Here is a 27,680-nt window from a genome sequence, read left to right on the forward strand (position 1 = left end):
TGTGTGATGTAAAATGCCTTGAAAAAAGAAATACAAAAATGGATACATTTTTAGAATAATAATGTAGAATCTTTTTTTTTTTTTTTATAACCACCGAGGCAAAGCTCAACGAAAACCAAAAGCGCTGACGTTTATGAAGAAGACTCAATACACTCAACAGGGAAAATATCTCTAATAGTATCTCTGGTTTGCTGTGAATTTACAGATCCGTTTCAAAAGTTTTTTAGGTTTTTTTAGCTTTTGAATCCCTGAGCTGGTTGGCAGGTCCTCGAGCATCATTGAAAACAATCTGAGAGCTACTACTCCCAATATTCATATTTCTATGAAGAGACCTCATAAAAAAAAAAAAAACATCCACGCAGGAAAGCAACATGCTCCTAAACTACGTTAAACTTCATAGTTGTGACTTTCACATTATTGGAGGGAGCGCTCATCAAAGAAACATGACTTTTTAGTCATCACTTTATTAGTCACGTGCCATTGTTGGCTTTATGCAGTAAGCTGAATTCAGACTGCTTTTGAAAGAATAATTTCATTGAACAGCTCATAATTCTGCAGAGGACCTTGGAGCATTCAGGCAAGCTGACAATAAAGGCTTTATTTCACGTGTCACAGGTTCAGAATTTATCTCATGTTGATGGAACTTTAGTGAAGAATCACTGCTGTGAACAGGTTATAAAGGAACGACTCACCACCATTGAAATTAAATTAACTTTAAAAAGAAAACACAAACCCACAAATAAAAGTATCACTTTTCCTCCTGCAGGAGACTTCCTCTGCCTCTCCTTGACTTCTGGATTTGTGCAGCTCCGATATGATCTCGGGGACGGCGTCCACGTTCTGCAGTCTGCTGAGAAAGTGGACTTGCGCGGCCGGACCTGGCACACGGTGAACGCCGGTCGGATTGGTAACAGAGGCTTCCTCAGTGTGGACGACCGGGAGGTGACGGCGAACGTGACCGCGGGGATGAGCACCCTGGACGTCACCACAGATCTGTTTGTTGGGGGGGTTTCCGCCCTGAGCTTCGTCTCAACAGACGCGACCGAGGGAGAACCGATGAGTTTCACCGGAGGAGTGAGGGAGCTCATTGTCAATGGTCAGGAGGTGGAGTTAACGGAGGTGGGAGCTGGGAATGGCGCAAACATCGGCGACTGGGACGGGACGGCCTGCGGGTACAAGGTGTGTCAGAATGGAGGTCGCTGCGTGGCAACCGGCAGCGACCAATTCACATGCGTCTGTCCGCCACTGTGGTCTGGCTCTGTGTGTAACCAGTCCGTCAGCTGCGCTAACCACGCCTGCCGACACGGCTCCTCCTGCACGCCGTCTGCCGCCTCGTACCGCTGCATGTGCCCCCTGGGGCGGGAGGGCGCCTACTGCGACACGCAGACTTCCACCGACACGTTCAGGTTTGTCGGCCGCTCTTACCTGAAATACACCGACCCGAGACACGGCGCCAGGAACCTGAAAAACGCGCGGGTTTCTTTCAGCTTCCTCACAAACTCCGACGACGGTCTGATCGTGTGGATGGGAACGGCCGCGGACGAAGACGACGACTACCTCGCCGTGGGGCTCGATAAGGGCCGTCTCAAAATCGCAGTCAACCTGGGAGAGAGACTCTCCGCCCCGTTAACGTCACCCAATCAAACCCGCTGTTGCAACAAGTGGAATAACGTCTCCATTTCTCTGAACAGTACAGTTATTCATGTGTACCTGGACGGCAAGGAGATCCTTTCTGAGGACGTGGATCCATTTGAGCGATACGTCGCCTTGAACTACGGGGGGCAATTTTACTTCGGGGGCTTCGAGCTACACAGAAATGTAACAATTGTGACCTCGGGTTTGTTTTCTAAAGGGTTTGAAGGAAGTCTTAGAAATGTTTATGTGTTTGGAGACACCAAGCCGGTGCAGTTTCTTAACAATAGCGAGGGTTTTAATATTTATGGGGGGCAATGAATAAAGAGAAAGCATCATTCTTTGTGTTTACAATAGCTGAGAGTTCTCCCTGTGGCATTTACTATAAAACCTGCCTGCTCCGGAGATTTCTTGTTAGATTTGATCGCACCAAGACGTTTTTAAAGAATCCAACACTGTATTTCACTACTTGTATCACTTACATTTTATGAATCACGTTTATTTAAATTCACCTGCATTTAATGGGATGGAATGTATTAAATATGTTACGGACGAGTTAGTACTGTGACAGGACAAAAAGAAACGTCTGAACTTTTGTAATCAATGATAAAAAAAAAAAGATTAGCTTTATTACGAACTGTACATAAACACACAGTGCAAAGGCACACTTTCTCTCTAATGTATTATTTACAAGCCAAAATGTACATACTCTCTCAATAGAGAGTAAGTTTATAAAACAATTAAGCATTTGAAAAAAAAAAAAAATTGAAATAAAGCCAAAGCTGCTTTGTTTTTAAATCTCTTTCCTCAGTTAAATATATCTTTCACACTGAGGCCAAATTCTGAGCTCAACGGAAATCCAACTGGTCCACATCTGTGCTGCATGTTAGCTCAAGAATGAAAACGTTAACTAACCATTTGTTCTCGGTATAAGATATACATTTTAAAAAAGCTTTAAAAATGTTCCAAAATGTGTCTTTTGTTGGTCTGAATTAAAAAGTATCTAGGATGATACTCTAAGCTGTACTGAAAATTACCATCTTGGCCGGTAACGTAAAATGGAACTGTATAGATGAGTGGTTACAGATGCAGACCGGTGTATAAAACATTAAATAAACCATTGGAAGTGGGTTTTTTCCAGGCGTGGTGACAGTCTCACTTGGAGCTGAAAATGCTCACGTAGAAGGCTTTTAAAAAAATAAAATTAAATAGTTACGAGTAACTGTCTTTTGAACCTCTCCGTCCGTTCTCATAATCAGAGTCCCGTCTTTGTCTGTGCCTGTCCTTTTGTCGGCTGCTGTAATCTTCGCTGTGGTGCCTCTCTTTTCTCTTCTCAGCATGGCGGTCCTCCGAGTGTCCGTGGTGCCGACTCCTGTCCCTGTGCTTGTCCTCGTGGCTGCGGTCGTGCTTTTTCTCCCGCTCGCGGTCGTGATGTCTGCTCTTTTTCCCGTGATGGGGGTCCCTGTGCCGCCCGTGGTGATCTTTGTCCTCCGTGGTTCGTGGCCTCTCCCACGGGTCACTGTACCGCTCCTCGGGGCGCTTGGCCTGAAACGAAGCGGAGTAACTCTCGGGGTACTGCGACTGGGGATCGGGAGGAGCCGGAGCAGTGCCATCCTGAGTCCACTGCGTATTGTAACTCCCGACCTCAATGTGTGGGGAGGAGAACTCGTCAGGAGGAGCAGCGACAGGGTAATTGTAGCTGCCGGGTACCTGAGACTGCTGCTGTGAGGGGGAAGGTGGTGTGCTGTTGTATGCTGGGAGAGCTGGTGTGGTTACCAAGTCCTGTTGGGACTCGGAGGCCTGTGTGTCTGACGCCTCATTGGGTTCCTGGTCTGGTGTCGGACACCGGGTCTCTTTTATTTCAGCAGCAGCCTCAGCCAAGCCAGGCTCCTCCTTTTCACCGGGCAAAGACTGAAGAACCGTTTGATTTTGCTCGTCTGGCTGGTGCTTGGTCTGAGCTGCAAGCTGTAAATATCCTTGATGAAATGGTACAATCAGATCATTCCTCTTGCTGCTCTGCACAGGTTTAGCAGTTGAAGGATCTGGAGGGCTGGCTCTCAGCTTTTGAAGCACCATTGTTTTATCTTCAGTCACAGTGGAATATGCTGAAGACTTTTTCAATATTCCACTTAAAGGAGGTTTTGAGCTGCTCGTGTGATCTGAAGCGGCCTGGGAGTCCGACTGCGAGCAAGAATTCCCTTCAGTTGTCGCTTTTTCAGTCTGAGACAAAAGGCCAGCGTCCCCTTTGTTGGTCCCGCCTGGTGCTGTTGGCAAGCTTGCCAGGAAAGCATCAGTCGATACATCTGGAGGCTTATCTTTCAGCGAGACCGAGGCGCTGTAAGTCACTGCGGCGGCGTCTTTTCCCGATGAGTTGTTAGCAGCAGATGTGTCAGCCGGGCCGGGGAGCTCCGATTCACTTTTAACAGGTTTGGCTTCTTTCTTCTTGATGACAAAGCGCTCTCGTGGGGCGGCAGCTGTTGGAGTTTTTGAGTTTCCACTTGATGTCTCTGCTTTCGGAGCAGGTTGGTTCTTGCAGGCGTCGCTTGCAGTTGCTCCAGATTTACCTCCAACATCTGGCAGAGGTGGCAACTCTCCACCCCAGCCCAGTAGCACGCCGGGAAGAAAGCGAAGTGGCTTCTGGGCGTCCAGACTGTTCTCTGGTGCAGATGGTCCTTCTTGAGACTCCACAACTGGCTCATCAACTTCTTCAGTAGTGTGAAGTGTTTTGTCCTTTTCCTTTTTGTGTGGAACAGTCAAGGAAGAGAGGAATAACTTCTCATCTTCCTCTGTTGTTCTGGCTTCTTTAGGAGGAATGATGATGGGCTTGATTTCAGGGATGCTCCTCGCAGACTCAGTCACATCCACAGCGAGAAAATCCCTTTTGGGTCTCTGGCGAATGATGAGTCCAAGCAGGAGGTTGGCACGGTTGTTTTCTAATCCTGTCAAATTAAAAGATTAATGAAGTTTGAAACATCAGAATTGCTCATGTAATTCACTGAGAGAAAAGAATGATCTGAACAGACGATTGGGTAAGTGGTCATCTTACCTGGCCCATCAAAGGGAACAAGCTGATGTGGAACTTTTTCCGTGGCACCCAATGGAATGAGATACATGTCTTTCACTTGTTTCAGGTTATTAGACACCACCCCGAAACGCTTACGACTGCTGAAGTAAGCATACAGCAGCGTATAAGAGATCTCATCTTCTTCAGTCTCGGGGGCGAAGCGAATCAGGCACACTTCCTTTAATAAAACAGAAAGCATGTGTCAGTCACATCCAGAAATGATGTGCATGCTGTCAAGAATAAATAATTATTGTGATTTTTGAACAAGTAATACAATTCATGAAGAAGATAGGCTTTCAGAAACTCACTTTAGTTCCGGTTGCTCGAATCTTCTCCAAGTAGTCCCACACTGTCTGAGGACTGATCCTCCCACCAACTTGGATGCTGTCTGGAAGGTCCTGTTGGAGGAACATTTGCATGTTTATACATCAGTGAACAAAATACTCGGCAGTATCTGTCCTCCTGCGAATCTCAAAGCGTGGGAGTTTGTTATAATTCATATTTTTTCTATTTTACTCTCTCTCTTTCAATTTGTTGTTAAGACTTTTTGGACAAAAAAGGTTTTCTGTCTTCTTAACTCACTCTGCCTGCTGAAACAGATTTATCACAATGACAACACCACTCTAATGTCTGATTCGACTCCTGGTCTCTTTGTGTACTTAAAACTCTCTTGCTCGTCTTATTCCTCACAATAGGCCTTCCTGGTTTCTGCTAAAAGCTACAACCTGGGATATCTGCGTGAATTTGGGTTTGAGTTAGTTGAGCTCAGTGGGAGACATGCAGCAGTAAATATGAGTTTCATTCACTTCCTACCAAGAGGCGATTTCAGAAATTGAAATACCCGAATGCATCTGTGTGAACTGTCCATGACAGGCCATAGTTCATGTCTAGAATATTTTTGCAACAGCTTTTCAAAATCCAAGTATGCTCCTCTGTGTACACTTTACCTCAGTCAAGTTATCCAAGATGCCGGAGACAGGAAAGGCTTTCGTAACCAGCTTTGCCACAGCGTGCATATGAATGAATCCTCGCCACAGGGACTTCAGGGTTGAGAGGAAAATCACCTCATCATGTCTTCCAGTGGTGTTATCCGGTCTGCAGCAGAGAAGAAGCACGTATACAAACAGGGGAAACGGCAAATCAAAACAGTCCCAATTAGTTTCTAATTACCGTCCGTCGTGGGCATTTCGGAAGCTCTCCTCCAACACGGTGAGGTGCAGGTCCTCCTCAGCTGCCGGTGTCGTTGAGCCCTTCGACTCTTCTGTTTTGGTTGACTGTCTTCGAACCACTGTTGTAGCAACTTTGACCACTTTAGTTGGTGCCTCTTCCACAGGGGGCGCCATACGACCTTTAATAACAGTAGCACTGCACATTAACAGCTGTGGGCCTGATGACCGAGGGAGAGTTTACACCCGTAGCGTCATTTCCCCCGTCCAAGTAAAACGTTGGGGGGAGAACTAAAATGTAATTGCGCCACAGATTCAGCAGATGGAGGTGCACCAAGGGTCAGATGGCAGCAGGCGAGTGATCAGATCAAGGTTTGTTTTGATTGGACTAAATTTGGCGAGTTTCACATCGAGGTTTACCTGTACAGATTTTGCAGTGCAGGTCAAACAAGTGAGACTTGTGTTGGCTGGTAGTGTCTTTCTCTGTCTTGTCGTTCTCCGCTTTCTTGTCCGGGGTTTTTGGAGGTTCGAGTGAGATTTCTACCACTTTGGTTGGAGACTCAAGCTGGAAAAAAAAAGAAGGATAAAACAAGCATTCGTGTCATTGTTTTAACTAAACTCTTGTTTAAAAAAAAAAAAAAAAAAGTATAAATAAAACAAAGACCCATTCACTCTGGCTCCTTACCTCTACAGGCTCCGATGTTTTCACTGGTTCCTGGCTTTCAATTTCAATTTCACCTTTGTGTGTGATTTTTGTGATTGGTCGTCTCTCCACCTCCCGTTGCTCTTTCTCAATCATCTCAATTGTCTGTGAAACAATGAATTTATTTCTGAATAATACAAAAGTCACGCAGTTCAACTTTAAAAGGACAAGATTGGAAGAGGGAATGAAAGAAAACTACAATAATTCCTGATATTGAGCTTTCAGGCTGAATTTATACAATCAAACTGTGGAAAACTTGAGGAAGCAGATTAACATGACTTACATGTCGGTTTTCTCTTTGTCGCCAGGCAGCCAGTTCTTTTGATGCCAGCTCCTCGGGGCTCATTCGAATGAGGTTAGCAGGAGAGATTTCACCTTTAAGAACCCTTTTGAAGAGAATCTTAAAAAACCAAATACAATTAGTGCAGCCACACACTTTCATAAAGCATGAAACACATGACTGATATAAAGTGACCCTTACATTGTTTTTAGTATCCTTCAGGTTAAACATTAGGCTTCTGTACTTGTTCTTGTATTTGTTATCGGTGTCTTTATACATATGAAAAAGCTCTCGCTCGGTCTTCTTGGCAACCTCTGGGGCTCTGTCCATTGAGATGTTCAACTCAGACTCCTTCAGCCTTTGGAAAAAGCACAGTGGTGCATATTTCAGACGCTTTTCTATTTGGTTATAAAAACCTATTTATACATGTAGGCAGAATGAATTTCTTCAGCGAAATCTTTACCTTTGTGTCAGAATTTCTTTGAGAGAATCACGCACATTCCTCCTGATCGCCTCCACAGACACAGGTTTCTTCGACGCTGAGGACGTTTTACCCCTTGTCTCCTGTTTGTGATGAGGACCTGTGAGGACAGATGAAAAGTAATTCACTGAGAACATCTGCCGTCACAAAACTTCAAAGCATTAATGATTCAACATGTTTTGTTCTTAAAAACTGAGGCAAGGACAGATGGAAAATGCTTCCAATGTAAGCTGTTACCTAATAACCAAAATGAGACAATCTGGACTTTTTCTCCCTCATCTCTTTAGTACAAAAGCTGTCAATGAGCTTGTTATGTCTTTGTAGGACACTTGGTGAAATACTTTTGAGAGGGAAGATTTCCACCCCCTAGTTTAATGAAAGGATTGTGAAGATGCTACTAAAGATCATTAACGTCAAAAAAAAAAAATATCAATCAGAAATTAGAGCAGAAAACTACTAAAGACCAAAAGTTTAAAGTCCCATTGGCAATTTTTTTTTTTTTAAATAAAATGACGCTATTATGACTCCAGAGACTTTAAAATTTTATAAGAGTACTAAACCTTTGTTCATATTTGAGGTAATACTTAGTCAAAGCAAAGCAGAGAAAAACAGTGTTTGTCTGAGAAGTTTTCATACATACTGAAAAACTTACCTAAGTTATATGAATACATAGAACATCTAAGTGCAGAAACATTCATTTATGGAGCGCACATCTACTCTGGTGATGAATTAATATTCCAACACAAAATGCATTCATAGAGGGGAAACAGCCTCGAAACAACTTGATGGAAAATCTAAAGCAAAAGTAGAGCAATGAGGAGTGACCAATGAATTAATAATCTCATAAAGTCACGCATTAACAAGTCGGGAACTTTCTGGCTTTGGCTGCAGCAGCAGTGTTGCTTTCAGTCTGGTTAACGTTCTTTCCGGCACACGTGACGTCACACCTCCTGCTGCTCGGCTCCAGACCACACACACTACAGGATTTCTCGTCGCAAATATTGAACATCGTCTACGATCTCTCCTTCCGAGCGGCTCGGACCGGACAAAATCACTCATAACACACCCCGCACCACAGGAAAATCCAACACGATGTTGTTCGCAGACATCCGACAATCGGGACTTTGCTCGCGCTGCTCAGGAGGGGAGATCGGGGCAAAATTATCCTGCAGTGTGTGCCAGGCTTAAGATGTCAACAACCGGATATGTTCTGCAAAATTTAAATCCTGGAAAAATGTGTTTGTAATGAGTGTACTGACAATCCAGAAAGGTGTTGACAACGTTTTAGAGCTGTACATCAACAACTATAACTGGGTCCTAAATGTTTTCATTTTTCCCGTGTGGATTCTGGTAGAAGAACTTTAAAATAATATTGTTAGCTGGAAGAAATGAAAAGACATGTGGCAGTTCAAAAATAAGGTCACTTGCCCAAAACAGGCTAATCTGATTCCTGGATTATTCCGAATATTTAAATTGATCATATAAACAGCATAATGTGATATGCTGTAACAGCAGTTATCGGAGTTTAGGAAACTGGATTGACATACAGAGAACCTCCCCAACATAGCAGATCCTCCTCTTATGAATATCTGATTGTTGAGTTCATGTAAACAGGCTCATTGTATCTGTGTCAGATAATCAAAGGGTTCAAGTTCTCCTTAATCCAATCTAGGACTACTTTCAATACCTGAAATCCCCAAACTGAGTAAATCAGAACCTCGTGCCAGAACCAAAAAAAACTTTGCAGTTGATGAATGTACCTGTTTTATGGGACGTTTCTCTTCCATCTGTGGAATGCCTTCTCTCTGGATCCTAATTTGGAAAGGGAATAAAAAGATCACATTAGACATATCACTAACATTCAACAAAGACAGATACTCCCAAAAGAAGAATCGAGAAGAAAAAGAAAAAAAAGTTTGTAAAAGCCCACAGCCAAAAGGTGAATCAAAAAGGAAGTTTGACACAAGTGAAATAAGTCTAAATACTGTGGAAACTACTAAACCACGGTGACTGCACCTTGTTTACCACAAACCTATGTGCACACCAGTAGAAAGTAAAGAGACAAACCATGTTATCGTGGTAACCCTGGCTACTATCACTATCAGAGGAAGCAATTGCTGGAGGAAACAAATGAAACACTACATGAAAGGTTTCAATTCAAATCCCTCTCAGGGCTCCCAGTGAGGCTGCTTACCTTCCAGAACGGTCTGACCCCCCCGGATGTGACATTCTGGGAGGGTCCTGGGCGAGGCTGCGGAGACGGCTTGGGATCCTGAACCTCAGGCTTCGCTGGAACTTCTGGCTTGGGAGCAATCGGAGGCTCGGGATCCACCTTCTGGCTTTCCTCCTCACAGCACTTCAAGCACACGTACATCTGGTCCTCCTCCTCCATCTCACGTACTTTGGTCAGGTCCAGACCGACGCAGTCACCGTGGAACCAGTCGTCGCAGCGACCGCAGCCCACCATGAACCTGAACAAAGACGTTTGCAAATGAGCACTTTGAGCATTACAACGAACATTAAAATGACTTTTTCTTTAGTCAAACATCAATTGAATTCTGAAAAAGAGCCCGGCTTACATGTTGTTGTGGTGTTTTTTGCACAGACCGCAGCAGTTGTTTCCATCCCATGCAGCATCAGTGTTGGCGGCCAGCTCCTCGGCAGAGTCCTTCTTCACCGCAGGAGCGTTGTCTGGAATAAAAAGCTGCGGCTCCTCCACGGAGATGCTCCTCACATTCTTACTTTTCTGCCTTTGAAGAAGCTTCTCAGGCTTTTTGACTTTAGACTTCTCCTGCCCTCCTTCCTCCAGTGTTTTGACAGAATTGCTCGGATGGCTGTGCGCCGGGTGAGCGGTCTCCACTTTAGAGCTGTTTGGGGGATGAGGATGTTTGGGTGGTCCCTGATGATCGCCAGTGCGGTTGCTCGCTGATGGGCTCTTCTTGACCACAGAGTTTGCTGCACTTGGTGATTTTGGCTTCACTTTATTTTGTCCAGCACCCTGTATCTTTTGCACTTTAGGAGCATGCTCACTTTGGGGGTTCTCTACAGGCCGTTTCAGGGGTGAAATGTCTGGTTTTTCCTTTACAGGTTTCATTTTGTGCACGTTTCCTCTTTGGACGACTGTGGATGGCGAGTTCTGGGATTCTTTATGCTCTTTCACGACGATGCTTGTTTTACGGTAAGACAAGTCCTTATTCTTATTCAATGCCGGTCCTTGTTTTGACTTGAGCAGTGTTTTGGCTACAATCTGTGGCGTGTCCTTGCTATCAGTCTTATTACTCACAGTTGGTTTGCTATCGTCACTGCTCTGTTCGACACCGTCTCTAACTTCAGTCGCAGTGTTTTGCTTCTCGACTCCACTGTGATTGTCCAGTTTTGACTTCTGTGTGCAGGGACTCTCTATGGTTGTCCTGTTGGAGGTCTGCACATCGTTAGGATTCACATAAGGTCCCAGTCCAAGAGTCGCATCATCTGCAGAGTCCTTTTCAATCGCATCCACCTCCGACACGGGATTGCCTACACTGACACAGTTGTCTGGCAAAATCGCAAATCCGATGTCCCCACCGTACGAAAACCCGTCTTCAAAGCAAACAGACTTGCTTGGAGCACCACTTTGTGAGTACGAAGGTCCTGGAAGCAACTCAATCCTGAATCCTCCGATTGTGACCGTCAAGCGTCTTAATACAACTGTCGGATTCAGCCACGACCCACAATCAAAATCATTCACGTCAATGCGCCCTCCCAAAGTTAATTCTTCCTTCAGCTGTGGTCCTTCAACTCCTTTCTCGATAAGAAATGTCTTGCTGAGCTTGTTGGCTCGTTTACTTCTAGGTCCTCCTCCGGCTTTCGGCTGCGGATCACCTAATTCTGTATCAAAGAGCAGAAGCCGAGCGTGAAACAATGTGTCACTTCTTTTTTAAAAACTGTATTACGATTAACACAAGAACATATTGTAGCAAGTACTCACCACACTCTGAATCAAGAGGACGCTTCTTTTGCCTTGCAACGGATTGTGTCGCTTCTTCAACCGTTAGTTCACGAGTTTGTTCGGCAGAGACTGAACCACTGTCAGGATCTGCAAATTCGAGAAAAACACATGTTGATGCTTTTATGTCAACATGTGAATCTCACATGTCACACTCTTAAAAACATCCGAAATCTGCATTTTATTTCGTATTTACAATGATGCGGATTATTCATGCTAACGAGCTTTTCAATGTATTTTGGAAACCTCCTCACCCGATCAATTTCCAGTTAACAGTGAATGACCCCTACTGACCTGCGTAGCATAAAATACGAGTTGTTGCACATGCCGGTCGACTTCTATCAGAATCTGAAGTACATTTCTACATTCAGGCCTTCTCGGCCCACGTTTTTTCGCCTGTACACATACTTGCCGAGGCAGCGATCTGAAAGGCGGGGTCTTCATTATCCAGCAGATTGAACTGGGTGCTTGCACATCCGAACATGGGATCTTTGTCACTCAGCATATTCCTCAGCGAGTCCTCCAGTCTGGGTCCTGCTGTCCCGAACTCATTACTGGCGCCACAATCCAAATTCTGCCCGACTATTAGGGAGTCATCCAACTGGTCACTGGGTATTAATTGGTTAAAGGTGTCCACCATATCCATGAATGCTGTGACCTTCCTGTATCAAAACAACACAAAGAGTGGCAGATTTTAATCAAACCTTTTTTAATTTAAATTCTGAAAGTTCTTGGAAAGAATCTGCTTTTTCCCAAGGTTAAATTTTCTTCTTTCATTTGTTGAGAAGAAATCATGATGAAAATATAAAAGTGGAGGGTCAAACTATTAATTATATCACACATTCTTAGAATTTATGTGAAGGGTAATATTAATTATTACATAATTAAGCAGTTAAAACTGGGTTCACAACCTTGCAATCTCTTTCAATTAATCCCAAATTGCTTCGATTGGTGTGTGAAATACTAGTCAAACAGTAAAATGTGCTATATAAGTAAAAGTCAATTTACTGTATATGAAGAAATTACATATACTTGAAGTTAAAAGCATCCAACAATAGAGGGCTCATCCCTTCAAACTTAAAGGTCCCATATTATACAGTTTTCCAACAATTTCACATAGATATCAGAGGTACACCAACAATGTATTCAAGTGTATTTCCTCAAACCAAAGGGTACCACGTGCTACCGTTCACAGTGGATTTATCACTGTGGCTCGTAGGAACGCTGTTTTCAACTATACCAGTTTGAAACCACAATCTGACCCAGAAGGAGAAGCTCCTGAAAAAGTTCAGACTGCGGCTGCAGGAGGACATTTCAGAATCGTTAGCGCGTGTCAACAGTTACTACTAAACAGCTTAGCGCGAGTACCTGCTCACTGTTGTGGTTTTTCAGATTTATTCGTTATCTCAGTAATCTTTGTATAATATGGGACCGTAAAGTCACTTTGGAGCATGAATGCTTCCCTGCCAGCCTTAATAAACATACAAAGAAAAACAACCACTAATTCAACATGCTTGTTACGAACACGTTTGGCTCACGGTTCTCCCTTATCTCTTGTTAGAAATACAAAATATGTGAATCTAGAAGAGTCATCTAATGTGACAATTTAACATGTTTTGGAAGAGATTCACAAATCCCGGAAAAACAAGTGATTGTTAAAAAAAAAAAAAGAGAGGAAGAAGAAAAATACAGAGGGGTTCGTGTTGAACAACACTGCTATCTTGCAGAGTATTAATGAACCACAGAGGAACACAGATCACCGAAAACGCCCGTCAACATAATATTTGTGTCTATTCAAAGCTACACACGATCCACTGCAGCTTCAAACTCGTATCTCTTCCCGCTGCTATGATACGTTCAACAAACGCTGCTACCATATTGACCGCTTCCCTGGGTCAGCCAGCTCTTTAAAAGAAAAAGAAAAAAAACAACAACCCAAAACACACTTTGTTAATGTGTTTGATTGAGATTTATGAACAGATTGACACCATATCCACACAGTCTATACATTTAAGATGAATATCTTCCAGTGAATACAGCCCAATGCGTGTTTTTAACTCGATAGGAAGCTGCTGCTAACACAGCGCAGGCTGAATGAAGCAGGCCATGCTGATCCACGCTACACGCCCCCGATGCTACACGTCGCTACGAAAGACAAACGCCAGTCTAAATGAGGTTATTTAACCACAGCTGGCACAATTTAAAGAGTCCCCTTGAAGCAGACGCGTTAATAGCCCGGGTTCCTGTAGCGGGACGCTACTCGTGAGCACGCTAACGTGACATGACGGTTGGGAAATAACCCGCCGCACGGCGCGAGCGATGCTAACATGCTAAAAGAGAAACTATGGGGGAAGTTTCCACCGGAGGTAAGTCACGGTTCTCAACTGTGAAACTGATCATGTAGTTGGGATTTTGCGTGGTTTAAACCCCCCCCGCCGGACAAACTGGAGCACGTTGCACGAAATGAGCACGCAAAGAAGTCAAGACAAGCGAAGCGCTAACTGTGCGAGAAAGGCTGCAGCTCGCTGGCGTTAGCGCAGGCCGCAAAGCACCAAGTTTGTTTGTAGCTGCTGTGATGCTACACGGTGACACCCACATGCGTCTCAGCCAACATTTGCAGCTCTGGTAGTCCGGATGAAACGGTTACCTCTCTCCCTCGGCGATGTTTTCCCACCCAAAGTCGCGTAAGGTTACATACTAGCAGAGTTGCTCCTCCGGGCTAACTTCCTCCAACTCAGCCGTCATTCGTCCCGATGCTGCAAAAGCCCCCGACGGGCTCCCAGTCACGTGGTTTGTGTTTACAGGTCGTAGCGTAGCAGCTGTCAGCTCGAATCACACAATTCTACGTGGATTTAAAGAAAATAGTAAATAACCAGCTGGTTGGATTAAAAACTAGCGTGTCAGGTTTATGGTAGTTCAATGGGTGAATTAAAAAACGATCAATGAAACAGTTTAATTGCAGACTCTCAGTTTAAAACGGGGGCCACAGGACTATCCTGGTTTGGGTGGTTCAGGCACGAATTCAGTTTAGGTTTGTTAATCAATCGGTTTTTCTAATTTATACATAAGATTATAGATAACCAAAAGACATACGATTCTTTAAAATTTAGCATGAAATCAGCAGGTGGACGTCCATTTTTAGTACACTGTGTCACCTTTAAAGACAGCTGCAAACATTTTCAATAAAGGATGACCATCATTTTAACACATGTTTCAGTAAAAAGCAATGGAAAATCATTCTTAAACCAGAGCTGACCTCTTGAAAACAGGCTTAGACTTGATGTTTGAAACTTTACATGATTCATTGATTCATGCTCTAAAAAAAAAAGTAAGCTTTGGATTGTTTGAAACACAACCAGGTTGGTCAAATCGCAGCTGGACTTTTTTAAAAGAGACCTACAATATTTCATATAAACTTCCAGTTAAAAAAAAAAAAGAAACTTCGATTATTTAAACCAGATCCATTTTGAACTGTAGGCCCACGTCATTTGAGGTGAAAGTAGACTAAAATAAAGCTCTTTGAGCCACACCATTTAAAGACCTGAAGTTCTTCAAAGCTTCTGGAAAATAAGCAAAAAAAAACCCAAAACATTAGCATGTTGAAGGGTTAACTTTCAGAATCATGCATAATTTCTGTTTAAAAGGCAGTGGTTCAGGTCTATTGTGTGCTGCCTTTGTCACAATAAGCATAAAATGATAAACTAACCAAACAACAGAAGGTTTGATCAAAATTAGCATAAAATGAAGCAGTGGACTTACCCTTATTTTGGTCTATTTTGGCACCTTTAAAGACGGCTGGAAACATTGTCTATAAAGAATAATGGTAATCTTCAGACTTCAACACATCTTGAAGCAAAATGTAGGGGTCAATTCAGGAAGGAATTTCCCCTCTGGCAATAAAACTTAAAAAAAAAAAAACCCAACTAAATATCTCCTGAACTGGACCTGTCTTTAACAAGAAAGAAAGAAAATTCCCACTTAAAAAAGGAACTTGGATTATTTAAACCAGATCCATTTTGAACTAGACCCAGGTAACTTGAGGTAAAACTGGACCAAACAAAGCTGAATTCTTTGAACCAGACCACTTAAAGAAGTGCATTTCTCAAAATGTTCAGTAACGGTAGCAAAAAAGAAATTGCAGCATGTTTAACGGTTAACTTCAAGAATCAAGAAATCCAGATTAAAAGACAGAACTTTGGGTCTCTTGTAACAGAATATTTTAATAATCTTTCTTGCCAATAGGTTAGATCTGCACTTAGGTGATATGACATTTTGTACTTGTCTTAAACTAACATGTTGTATCACTTATCTAATGTAAACTTAGTATTACTTCAATTTACAGTGAAGTCAATACTTTAGTTAGAAATAATCTAGATTAAAATTAAGATTCTTCATTGCTTTCTTTAATGTATTTAATTTCTTTTAAAGCTTTAATGGATTTCTTTCAATATATTTTATGTCTCCGTAAAGCTTTTTATGGTTTTCTTTTATTTCTTTGTAAAGCACTGTGAATTCCCTTGTTTAAATCGTGCTCTATGAATAAATTTGCCCTGCCTTGCCTTCACACATCACTTAAGAACCCCCTCCCACTTCATATCACAAGGAAAGCTTTCTGGGCAATTAAAACCGAACACGCTTTACTGGAAGTGAGCGACGTGTTTTAAGACGGGCAGGGTCAGATGTGCGTTCAAGAGATGGAGTGTTTGTTTCTAGAAATGTATTTAGCTTCAGGAGTCGGATGCTTGTATCCTGTTGCTATTCATTTATCTGAGCTGAGAGAAAATGTGTCAGAAAACCAGCGGAGTGGACCAAAAGAAATAAAAAAAAAAGCTCTGTGAAACATAAAGCACCCTTTAAATTCATCTTGACCACTTTTATTTTGTCAATCAGCAACAACATTGAACATTAGGGTAAACTGACTCATTTCAAAAGTGATATTTGCTGAACTATCTAATGAAAACACATTGCATAAAAAAATCTAAACACGTTTAACAAGTGTGTCTACCCAACTAACGATGTCTCACTTTACATCAACAGCAACTATTCAAATCAAACTGAGTCAAATCATAGTAAATTGAAATGAAACTTATTTCCATACAGTTCCGTGTAGCACTAATGAACTAAAAAAAATATATATATTTTTTATTAAGACAACTGTTCTTTTTTTCTTTCATTCGGCTGTAATCCATACCACAGCACGCCGTCTTCCACAGCAGCCCACGCCATTCGCTCTGTGGTGAACGAGGCGGACCACTGCCCCGATGGAGACAACGCAATGGCTCCCCCCGCCCCTTTGACACGATCCCCCATGTACTGCAGAGACAACTGGGAAGCTTCTGCTACCGATTTGCCTGAAGGAGGTAAAAAAAAAGAAAAAAAGAAACCAATGACATTTAATAATGGGAGATCAACCTGTGTGTATCCTTCCGAACCAACCATGTTAATTGGAGGGAATATGAGAATATAGGGTAAAAAAATTGCACCAATTATTGAGATAATTGTCATTTTTGAAGTATTTATTATAATTGTCATGTTCCCAGTTACCTGAATCTTATTTGTTTAAATATTTGAAAAATTGAGCTTGAATATATATACAAGTGTATATGGAAACTGACAGCAAGTGTATTTATTTGGTAAACAACACCGTGTATTGTAAGACAAATCTAATTAATGATGTAAACAAATCTGCACAGAGGAAAAAAAGTCTCTATAGAGACTATTAACTAAAATCGGTCAAATACGTGGGATTTTGGTCAGTCTGACTTTGGAGGAAATTGGATTGTATAGTCGGTGTATCTTCCAAATGAATTTAAAACCTTCAGTTCTGTAAATATATTTCAACACTTTGAAGTTAAAATCTTCACTTTCCACATTTAAGTGAGTGCCTTGTAAAGCGTTAAAAAAAAAAACCTAAAGGTTTGAAAACAAAGTTTTAATGAACTCCATCATAAATTCTACACTGTGAGGCAAACGAGCATAAAATAAACCGATAAATTGTAATTGGGGCAATAAGAAATAACTTGATTTGGAGTTTGTATAAATATACCAAAAACAGACTAGTGATTAATTGCATAGTAAGGCCAGACAAACGTTGATAAATGTGTTTTGTGTTCATAGTTTTATCACCTTGTTCGATATGAGAAATGATGAGTCGGGCTAATGTGACTTTGAGAATGGATTCTCCGTGTCCGGTACAGGAAACCGCTCCGCTCAGATTGTCGGCATATCCCCCACAACCTTATTAACAAGAGAGAAGGTGAACGTGAACCGGACGGCGTTATGAAATCAACAGTTTTCACCCTGTGGTGAGATTTAACCGCACTAATAATGAAGGTTGATTTGAATAAAGCAGTACAATACGTGTAAATGAAAGAACTCCATACCAACGACTGAAGAGTCTCCGACTCTGCCAACCATCTTATTTCTGATCCCCCCTGTGGATGTTGCACAGGCAACATTACCAACACAGTCCACAGCCACCGCTCCAACAGTATCATGAGCCCTGAAGGGGAAAGAATATCATCCAAGAAGAGAGTTGCATGTATTACAGCACTTATTGTACCTTAGACTAGCAGTTCCTAACGTTTATTCTTGAGGGAACCCGCCCCCACCAGGCCCTGTACAATTACATAACAAGTTAAAACAACCACATAACGCACTATATGTGAAATACATTTTCATTACTATATTTGATAGTGACTTTCTTTTCTGTGAGGACAAACTCTTTGGGTTTACGCACCGTCCTGGGAGGTTTGGTGGTACCCTCTTGGTACACTCATTTTATGTTTTTGACCAATTCATCTTCATCTTCAGCCTGGCACACCGCCATTATTTCTCCTGCTTGCAAGCTGATCTTTGTGTATAATGCAGACACTCTTAAATTAGGGTGAAATTATAGCCATCAGAGAATAATCTGTAATCTGCCAAAAGTTATGTGTTTTATTTTTTATTTCCGAACGTTTTCGGGATCAGCCCCCCCCCCAAAAAAAAGCCATATCACTCGGGGCCTATTTTAAATACATTTATTTTTATGAAATATATTTTAATTAAATGATACACTTTTAATGCAAATGATTACATTTATTCCTGACTTTGCTTATTTGTTGTTTTTTTTTAAACAAAGAGAAATGTTATACCCCTTTAAAATCAAGAGGGCTTTCCGAACTCCCCATGAACTTGTGGCACAGTATTGAACACAACGGTGACGGCAATGTTATCGTCTCATTTTGATCCAACAGACTCAGACGTGTGTAAATAAGTAGTTTTATGTCAATTCTGTTCAAGCTGCTTAAGCTGAAGAGACAACAGAGCTCCATGAGGGAATTAAAGTTCAACGTGAGCATGCGTACCACTGAGCGTTGAACTCTTCCCTGACTTCAGTATCGAAAGACTTGTGCTTGATCCAGTCCTCCCTCTCCAGCTCGGTCACCAGTGCGTCGGTGGGGACAGTCACAACGCCGATGCGTTCCGCGAAAAGGTTTGCTCCTCTGTCTGTCAGCATAACGTGTTTCGTCTGACAAAATTGAACGGGGATGGCAAAAACGGAAAGCAGAGCGGGTCTCGTAAAATCACACAGTTCCCCTTAAAACAAGCCACAAGTTTCATCTCTAAAAGGAGCTTATCTTCCTACTTGAACAGTGTAGCTTTATTCAAATATGTATTTTTAGTTACAGGACAACTCGGCACAATTACAAATACAGCTAAAATATCTAAATACAATTTATTGCAAACTCTGAAACTTTGATACAAATATCACAGAATCTAAATGCATACAATAATTCATACTGTATGATCAGATGTCGTTTGCTTTTTTTAATCAGAGGCCATAATTATGACCATTTAAAAGTTTAATAATGCTTGAAACTTTAATAAAGTGGTGTAGATGATGGATGAATAGAACATATAAACTAAAGTCAGGATAACAGCGGGCAATGGGCGAAGGCCGGGAGGACAAACACGCTCGCATTCACACCTACAGCCGATTTAGGGCCTTCAATTAACCTCAAATGCACTTTTTTGGACCATGGGAGGAAGTCGGAGTACCTGGAAAAGCCTACGTTTGCACAGGGAGAACATGCAAACTACACACAGACGAGGCAGCCCGGCTCAAGCCAGACTAGATCTGCAGTTCTTACTCTAAGGCGAACGCCAATTCACCACTTCAGTTCACGTCATGAGCGTAGAAATACAGATAATGCCTTTAACGTTCCAATCACATTGTAATTATTTGAGCTATACGAGCCACTAAAGGTTTCAAATAATGAACTAATCATTTCAGACCTTTTCCATCACAGCCCGAGCCAGTGACACGGGGTGAGCGACGTTTTTCACTGAAGACACCGCACCGCAGGCAAGAGTCCTTCCATCCATGATTATGGAATCCAGCTCCACTTCTCCAACGGCATTTAATGCTGCGCCATGTCCTGGAGAGAATCAAAGGCTCTGACATGTGATTTTCCATGAACGGCCAGTTTTATTTTGCCTGCTTTGTCCTCCAAAAATCCACAAGATGGCAGCATAAAAATACTGCGGCACTGAGCTCAAACTCGGCTGTAAAATCCATGGGCTGAATTCAGGGTCTTTGTAACAAGAGTGTTACGCTTCAGATGGGTGGATGTCTTGTTTTCTGATATGCAACGAGGACCGAGCCTAAACCAGTAAGACTATGTGACATTATAAACATATAGGCATTATTGTGCTCCGAATTCCAAATATTGTTGTTTAGAGCATGTTTTGTATGGTTTTTATTACAAATTTGCTCCATTCCATCAATATAATACAATACTGGGACTCTTTTCTAGTAGTGAAACTTTTCAGGTGAGTCGGGACAAAACACTTGACATGAACAGAGAGAATTCCCTTCATGTAACGCAAACTAGTGTCTCTTTCACATAGTCATTTATATGAATGAAGATTGAAAAAAAACAAAATGTCGGATTATAAAGTTTAATCCCTCACTCTGCGACAGATGCACCCAGTCTTTAAGAGGATGAAGATTTTAGCAGCACCATCAGATGGGAGACAGAACTCTACTGATAAAATCCTCTTAAGTAGTTAAGTCTGAGGTATGAAGGGCAGATAATGACACAAGAAAAAATAGATAAACAAATATTTGAATAAATCTAGAAATAGAAAATAATATATTGTTTTGTTCATTTTATTTAGTTCTTGCGACATAATTGAAAAAATTAGTCGGGGCCAAACAATCCTTTAAAAAAAACCTAAAAATGATCAATAGAAATAAAGAATATGTCTTGCATATTCTTTACTAGTACTGATAAATACATCCTATAAATCAATCAAAGAGCTGAACGGGTAAAAAATTTTTTATGTAGAGTGAATTAAACAAAAATGTAATAAAAGGCTATTTCTGCATTTTTGTAGTTTGTTTGATTAGTCATTTATTTACAATTACTTATGCATGTATTTACCTATTTATAAATGCACCTAATTTTTGGGGGTTGAATTTATATATTCATTAACTTGTGTTTACTCTTATCATTTTGGTCTTTCATCCACATTCTTTTATAACACGTAAAAACAACCTACTAGTTTTGGGCTTTAGGAATCTATCAGGCTGAGGTCTAAGATTCTCAAATAGAACAAACAGAAAATAAATATCTGTGTGTAGAAATGAAAACAAAAGCCAGGCTCCAATGATCGGGCTGCAGATATCAGATAGCAGATTGGAATTGTTGCCAAACCACATGAATAATGAATGATTGTTGTGATCGAATGGAGCTGAAATTGAGTTCCGGCATTATATTGTCAGGTGAAAAGGAGAGTGGCTGTGAAGCTGTAATAGTGTGATTGACCCATGGCAGAGAATAATCTCACATACCTGCATTGAACACGGTGTTTTCTTCCAACCCCCTCACAGCTGTCTCAACGGCATCCAGTGCACTTCCTCCTGCTTTCAGCACTGCGAACCCTCCACAAGCTGCAGCTTTCACTCCTTCCACAGAAGCCTGGGCCAGGTCGTTGGGTATGGCCCAGGCCCCGCCGTGCACCACCAAGACAGATGACATCTTTATCTTTATGCCAGGAATAGCTGAGGAAAATGCATTAAACAACTTTTTAAAAAAAACAACAAAAAAAAAAACCGTTTTACTTGTGGTTCACAGCAGGAGTTGCAAACAAAATACGCCCACAATATGAATTATTATTCAAAGATTTCTGAGCTACATTGTTGTAACCAATAAGTTTATTTTTAAAGATAAAATTCCTGTTTAGTACTTTTTTAGGTTTTTCATTTTATAGAGTGTATTATTCATATGAGAATTCTGCTTTGAACTTAAATATTTCATACAGGTACAGTGACTCAAATGTCTGGTAAAAAAGTAACTTAAACTTGAGGGAGATGGTGGAAATCTTTTTTTTTATTTTTTTTTTTTTAACATTTAGATTAATTTCTAACAATTACTTATATTTGTCTTTGAGTATAACCTAAACCCTTGATTGGACAAGTGATCTACTTACATATTTAGTCCTGTTGATGACAGTGACAGACTACATGAGTAAGCACTTATTGTAAACTTTAAGATAGTTGCTTCTTTTGAAAGAATGAGAAAAATCATGATAAAAACAATGTTCCTTTAATATTCTTAAAATACCTTAAATGCCTCTTATTGTTGATTCACTACCCGTCAGTACACCTAACTGATGCATTTATAATAAGTTTAGACACAATGACTGTGACTCTATGTGGAGAGATTGCATGTTTTTAAAGCTCATTGCAGAATTATCAGATGTGTTTATTAATTACATTTCTTTACAACTACAGCACTCTCACTCAATCCAAAATGTTAATAAAGCTCACACCTGAATATTTAAGAAAGTAAAAGTCAGGTTTTGGCTTTCTCAAGAGAATATCTCAGTGTTCAGAATTATTTGGCAACTAAAGTGTAATGTATTTGAGTTAAAACTGCACTACTCGGTGTCACTAGTAGACGACACATTGTTATTTGACTGTGTGTGTGTGTGTGTGTGTGTTTTGGATTCAGGAGACCGAAGAAGATAAGATTGTTGTTCATGATACGTGGCGCGCCCGAGTCCAGTATATTACATAAATGAAAAATGAATATTTTCCCATCTCAGTTTAAGTTCAGCTGTTAAAAGTGAACATAATGCACCTATCCATCTGGTCCGTCAAGAATCACTCTCAAAACATCAGTCCTTTAAACCTTTGATAAATATGTCATAGAGTATTTCCTGGCCCAGTCTTGACGTTTCAACCGGCGCGTCTTGTACAAGGTTGATGGGATTTCAGCCTTCCTCACCTTGGCCATACCTCAAGAGCACAAAACACCTTGTGCTTCTCGGTGGGTTACACTTCTGGAAACTGTCAGCACTTGGAGGACAATTGATTCCTAGTCGCTGCCTGAATGACATTTTGTAACTCTTTGGTTGTTTGTAACTTGGTTTTTTTCTCAATTCGTTTCTTTCGACCCTGTTGATTTTTTTTTTTTTTTTTTTTTGTAACCAAGCTTGATAATTCTGTGATCAGGACCCAATATCTTTGCAATTTTACGTGCGTTGCTTCGCCCTGAAAGACCTTTTATTCGTATTTTTGACATTTCAGTCTGTCAAACCAAGTCACGCCGGTAACGCGTTACTCTCACATGACCACTTTTTTCAGTGAAAAACACACTAGCTTTGTTATTATCAACTCAAAGTTAAAGTCAGTATTAACTTGTTCAAATGAAGATTGATACACCTTAACCTGCAGATGTCCCAGTCCTTACTGGTTTCCTTGCCAACAAGTCCCCGTTAAATGTCCACTGACAGGCCGACGCTACAGGAAGTCACCAGTTGACGGGGAAACCAGTGAATCCGAAACACCGAACCGCTAGCTTTCCGTTCACGTGTGTGTATGCTGCATTCACGTTCTGTTATCAGTTCCGAACTTAAGTCTGCACGAGCTTCATTGTGACAGTAAATATGCTGTTATTTCCACTTGCATGCCTCACCATTGCATACAGAATAGATCGCGGCACGTTGATGAGGAAACAAGATATTTCCTACCTTTAATTTTTTACTGAAATCTCCCAGGACTCGTAAAAGCAGCGCGCGGGACACGCTGACGTCAAGTTATCGCTTCTTAAGAGACATCCGGCAAAACCTTTCAAAACAGAATCCTTCTGAGCGCTGTAATCAAACCGGGACAGTTCTTACCCCCTAAAACTCATTTTCTTCATAGCAAAGTGGTTTATACAACTACAAAATAATGTTTTTATCATTGTGGTTGTAACACCTTACAATAAAATTGTCAGTGGAGTGCAGTTAATCATATAACTAAAAGCATATTGTAGCGATCAGGGAGCTGATCGCTGTGTATGCAGCAATGCATCTTGGGTGTTTGGGGAATATGGGCTTTAAACTTCAATTAATGTTGTTCTAATTAGTTTTGGCTGTAGTGTTGGTGTTTGTGTTGTCATGCTTTTACTGTTTTATCAGTTGACCCAATTTAATTTATTGTTATTTTAGCACCAAGTACGAGAGTTGTACTGTGTTTGATGTGCTCTGGTCCGTTTTCTTCAAATGTGTTCCTGCTGATTTTTCACAATAAAAGCGCCTGTCTGTACAGCGTGCGGAAGGAAGCCTGAATCGTCCTTCTTCTTCTCGGCTCGCCACATTGGTGTCAGAAGTGGGATCTTCCGTCAGAAGAATGGAAATGGAGGTCCACGAACTCGAGCGAGCTGTCGAAGAATGCATGGCTTCCCTACGGGAGATGATGAAACAGACGAAAGAGCCCAGCGGAGAGGGGAGCGAAGCGTCGAGACCTCGACGTCCCCTGGAGGCCGGTGATCGGCAAGACGGCCTCAGCTCGCCACAACCTCATCGCCCCCTGGAGGCCGGGAGGGGTACTACAGCAGACGGCTCCAGTGCACCGCGGCTTCATTGCCCCCTGGAGGCCGGGAGGGGTACTGCAGCAGACGGCTCCAGTGCACCGCGGCTTCATCGCCCCCTGGAGGCCGGGAGAGGTACTGCAGCAGATGGCTCCAGTGCACCGCGGCTTCATCGCCCCCTGGAGGCCGGGAGAGGTACTGCAGCAGACGGCTCCAGTGCACCGCGGCTTCATCGCCCCCTGGATGCCGAGAGGATTACTACAGCAGATGCCGTTGGAGCTGTCGGCCACAGTTCATCAGAGAGCGTTCCTGCTGCTGCCTCAGATAACTCTTTGCCACTGATGGTTTTGTCAAACCCACAACCAATGATGATGCCCAGATTGCCAGTCAAACTGCCTAAATACAATGGCGCAACGCCATTAACACCATACCTAGCCCAAGTCCAACTAGCAGCACAGCACAGCGGCTGGAGTGATGAGGTTACTGCCACACATCTGGCCCTTGCATTAGAGGGGAAGGCGGTGCAAGTGCTTCTTGACCTTGCTCCAGCAGAACAGCGAGACCTTTCCAGCCTGACTACAGCACTGCAGAGGCGGTTTGGACTACGGCGATTCACCGACCACAGTAGGGAGCAGTTAGCTGATCGGCGTCGGAAGGAGGGGGAGAACTTGGGTACCTTTGCAGCAGATGTACAGTTATATGCCCAGCAAGGCTACCCACATTTTGACGCTGCTGCCCAAGAAGAGCTCGCCCTTCACGCCTTCCTACGGGGCCTCGCGCCTGAGAGGCTGCGGCAACATGTCCGCCTAGCCTTGCCTCAATCCCTCTCCGAGGCGCTGTATGAAGCTGAACGGGCTGAAGTAGTGCTCTCTTCTCAGCCAATGCGGCAAATGGCCCCTGCTCCACGACCACTTGTCAGAATGGCTGACTACGGTGAGGAAGAGGAGGCTGAAGAGACCCGCCAAGCCACGCCACGCCAAGTGCTGTCATCCCAGGAGAGGCCGGCGCGCTTCAGCAAACCATCCCGTTCACCTGGCCGCTGCTACCGGTGTGATGAGCCTGGTCACATGGCACGCAACTGCCCAGCTCCTGCCCCGATTATCAAGACAGAGGGAAACGACAGAGGAGTGGCTCAATGAGGGGACCGCCACTCCAACCTCCACTCCCCCTCCAAGGCAGATGCACGTTGGTGGGCCGTTGCGGCCACTCTAAAGGACTCTATCTGAATTGCCAACTTGATAGTCATCACTGCCGTGCTCTGGTAGACACAGGATCCACAATCTCCTTAGTACGACCGGGTACTCTCCCTGACACCACAGGCACCCCTTCCATGGCGTGGGCTCCAACTGATACGCAACTGATGACAGTGACTGGGGAAAAGGTTGGAATGGAGGGGAAGAGGCTGCTGACAGTCCGAGCGGGAGACCAGGAGGTGGTGCACGAATTCTGGCTTGCCAATATCCAGGACCCATGTATCATCGGGCTAGACCTGCTGAGCCGTTGGGGAGCTCAAATTGATGTGGTGAGTAAGACTGTCACCCTCCGTGATGAGATAGTAAGGCTCCAGTCTGGTCGGGAAGGAAAGAACCAGGGGAGAGAGCACCGTCGAGCAGCCGCAGCGGAGCAGGTGCCAACACCCAACACTAGCAACACACCACCACAATCTGTTGGAGCACCACCCATAGGGCTAACAGTCATTCCATCTGCTGAGACAGCTGAAGCTATACATCAACTCTGGCAGCGCAGCAGTAGCAGCGGTCTCGACTCTCAGCAGTGCCACAAGTTGAAATGCCTCCTCGATGACTACAGGGACATTTTTGCTGCCAGAGATGAGGACTGTAAGCAGACTTCCCTAGTCCAGCACACCATTGACACTGGGAATGCCCAACCAATTCGTCTACGCCCCCATCGGCTGGCCCTCTCCAAGCGGCAGGCGGCAGAGGAAAAGATCCACGAGATGCTCGCAGCTGGGGTGATTGAGCCCTCAGACAGCCCATGGGCCGCCCCAGTCGTTTTGGTGAAGAAGAAAAATGCCACCTGGCGGTTTTGTGTGGATTACCGTCGCCTCAATGCAGTCACCAGGAAAGACTCTTACCCTCTCCCACGCATCGATGACGCCCTAGACCACATTGCTGGGTCCAGCTGGTTCAGCTCCCTTGACCTCCGCAGTGGCTACTGGCAGGTGGAGCTGGCCCCCGAGGCAAGACCAAAGACCGCTTTTACCCTTGGCCAGGGACTGTGGCAGTTCCGGGTCATGCCATTCGGACTCTGCAATGCCCCAGCTACGTTCGAGCGACTGATGGAGAGGGTGCTGGCCAACGTTCCCCGGAGCCACTGCGTGGTGTATCTTGACGACCTGTTGGTGCACGCCAATAACTTTGACAGGGCTCTGTCCAATCTGAGTGAGGTTTTTGCAGCCATCCGTCGAGCAGGGCTGCGGCTGAACCCTGCCAAGTGTCGCCTACTGTCCAGGGAGACGGAGTTCCTGGGCCATGTCGTCAGTGCTCAGGGTGTTGCTACTAACCCGGCAAAGGTGGCTGCAGTTCGAGATTGGCCAACCCCTGCAAACGTCAGTGAACTGCGGAGCTTCCTGGGACTGGCTTCCTACTACCGGCGCTTCGTCCGTGGCTTCGCCACCACCGCCAGTCCACTGCATCGCCTCACTGACAAGGGTAAACCATTCAACTGGGACGACAACTGTGCGGCGGCCTATGCTCAGCTCAAGACAGCCCTCACTGAAGCCCCTGTCCTGGCGTACCCCAATCCGCAACAGCCCTTCATCGTGGACACCGATGCCAGCAACGTGGGCGTTGGTGCCGTCCTCTCACAGCAAGGAAAAGATGGGGAACATGTGGTGGCCTACTTCAGTCGAGGTTTAAGCAGAGCAGAGAGGAACTACTGCGTCACCCGCCGTGAGCTGTTGGCGGTTATCCTGGCCCTCCGGCAGTTCCGGCCATACCTGCATGGGAGTCGCTTCCTCCTCCGCACCGACCACGCCTCACTGACCTGGCTCCTGAACTTCAAGAACCCTGAAGGCCAGGTGGCTCGCTGGTTGGAGGCTCTTCAAGGGTACGACTTTGAGATCCAGCATCGGGCAGGGCGGCTTCATTGCAATGCCGATGCCCTCTCACGTCGTCCGTGTGAGGCAGAGGAGTGTCGCTACTGCTGGCGACAAGAAGAGCGGAGTCAGGAGACAGAGCAGGTGGCGGCCGCCTGCCCGACTTACGACACTGAGGGATGGCTCCCCCTCACCACTGAGCAACTGAAGCAGCAGCAAGAGGCTGACATAACCCTGTCAGTGGTGAGAGGCTGGATGGACGCGGGGCAGCGCCCTAAGTGGGCTGAGGTGTCGGCCCTGGGACCTGAGGTCAAGGCCTTTCATTCCCAGTGGGGCAATCTGGAGGCCCGTGATGGGGTGATGTACCGTAGGTGGCTGGCGCCCGGACGAGGGAGTGACCTCTTGCAGCTGCTGGTGCCCCATGCTCTGCGTCCCCAAGTCCTACAGGTTGTCCATGGCTCAG

The 27,680-nt window shown here is 43.8% G+C and overlaps 3 protein-coding genes across 6 annotated transcripts in view; 1 reads left to right on the top strand and 2 right to left on the bottom strand.

Moving 5' to 3' along the window:
- eys (eyes shut homolog) overlaps positions 1–2,383 on the top strand; it is a gene marked incomplete at its 5' end in the record, with an annotated part of 173,350 nt that extends 170,967 nt beyond the window's left edge. The window contains one exon of the mRNA XM_080481589.1: positions 767–2,383. Within this exon, the coding sequence (XP_080337715.1) occupies positions 767–1,953 (1,187 nt within the window). The 3' untranslated portion in view covers positions 1,954–2,383. The remainder of the gene's footprint in view (positions 1–766) is intronic.
- On the bottom strand, positions 2,081–14,091 carry phf3 (PHD finger protein 3). Of its 4 annotated transcripts, none has more exons than XM_080481592.1 (16): positions 14,010–14,091; positions 11,720–11,973; positions 11,294–11,401; positions 9,906–11,193; positions 9,521–9,797; positions 9,087–9,138; positions 7,309–7,426; positions 7,047–7,203; positions 6,849–6,965; positions 6,548–6,670; positions 6,283–6,427; positions 5,867–6,044; positions 5,644–5,791; positions 5,005–5,094; positions 4,679–4,874; positions 2,081–4,571 (listed from the first exon to the last, which is right to left on the bottom strand). In XM_080481592.1, the coding sequence occupies exons 2-16, from the start codon at positions 11,955–11,957 to the stop codon at positions 2,845–2,847; spliced, it is 4,962 nt and encodes a 1,653-aa protein (XP_080337718.1). In that variant the 5' UTR covers positions 11,958–11,973; positions 14,010–14,091; the 3' UTR covers positions 2,081–2,844. The 4 variants fall into 4 exon arrangements, with proteins under 4 accessions (XP_080337718.1, XP_080337717.1, XP_080337716.1 ...); XM_080481591.1 differs by having other exon boundaries at positions 13,959–14,080; XM_080481590.1 differs by having other exon boundaries at positions 13,908–14,080.
- A 2,067-nt stretch (positions 14,092–16,158) lies between these two features.
- LOC308120573 (isoaspartyl peptidase/L-asparaginase) lies at positions 16,159–23,418 on the bottom strand. Its single transcript, XM_080481244.1, has 7 exons — positions 23,336–23,418; positions 21,153–21,362; positions 19,592–19,734; positions 18,661–18,824; positions 17,695–17,813; positions 17,438–17,548; positions 16,159–16,662 (listed from the first exon to the last, which is right to left on the bottom strand). The coding sequence occupies exons 2-7, from the start codon at positions 21,337–21,339 to the stop codon at positions 16,457–16,459; spliced, it is 930 nt and encodes a 309-aa protein (XP_080337370.1). The 5' UTR covers positions 21,340–21,362; positions 23,336–23,418; the 3' UTR covers positions 16,159–16,456.
- Between the last annotated feature and the right edge of the window lie 4,262 nt (positions 23,419–27,680).

Source organism: Lipophrys pholis (assembly GCF_963383615.2).
Source record: "Lipophrys pholis genome assembly, chromosome: 15".
Lineage (NCBI taxonomy): Eukaryota > Metazoa > Chordata > Actinopteri > Blenniiformes > Blenniidae > Lipophrys > Lipophrys pholis.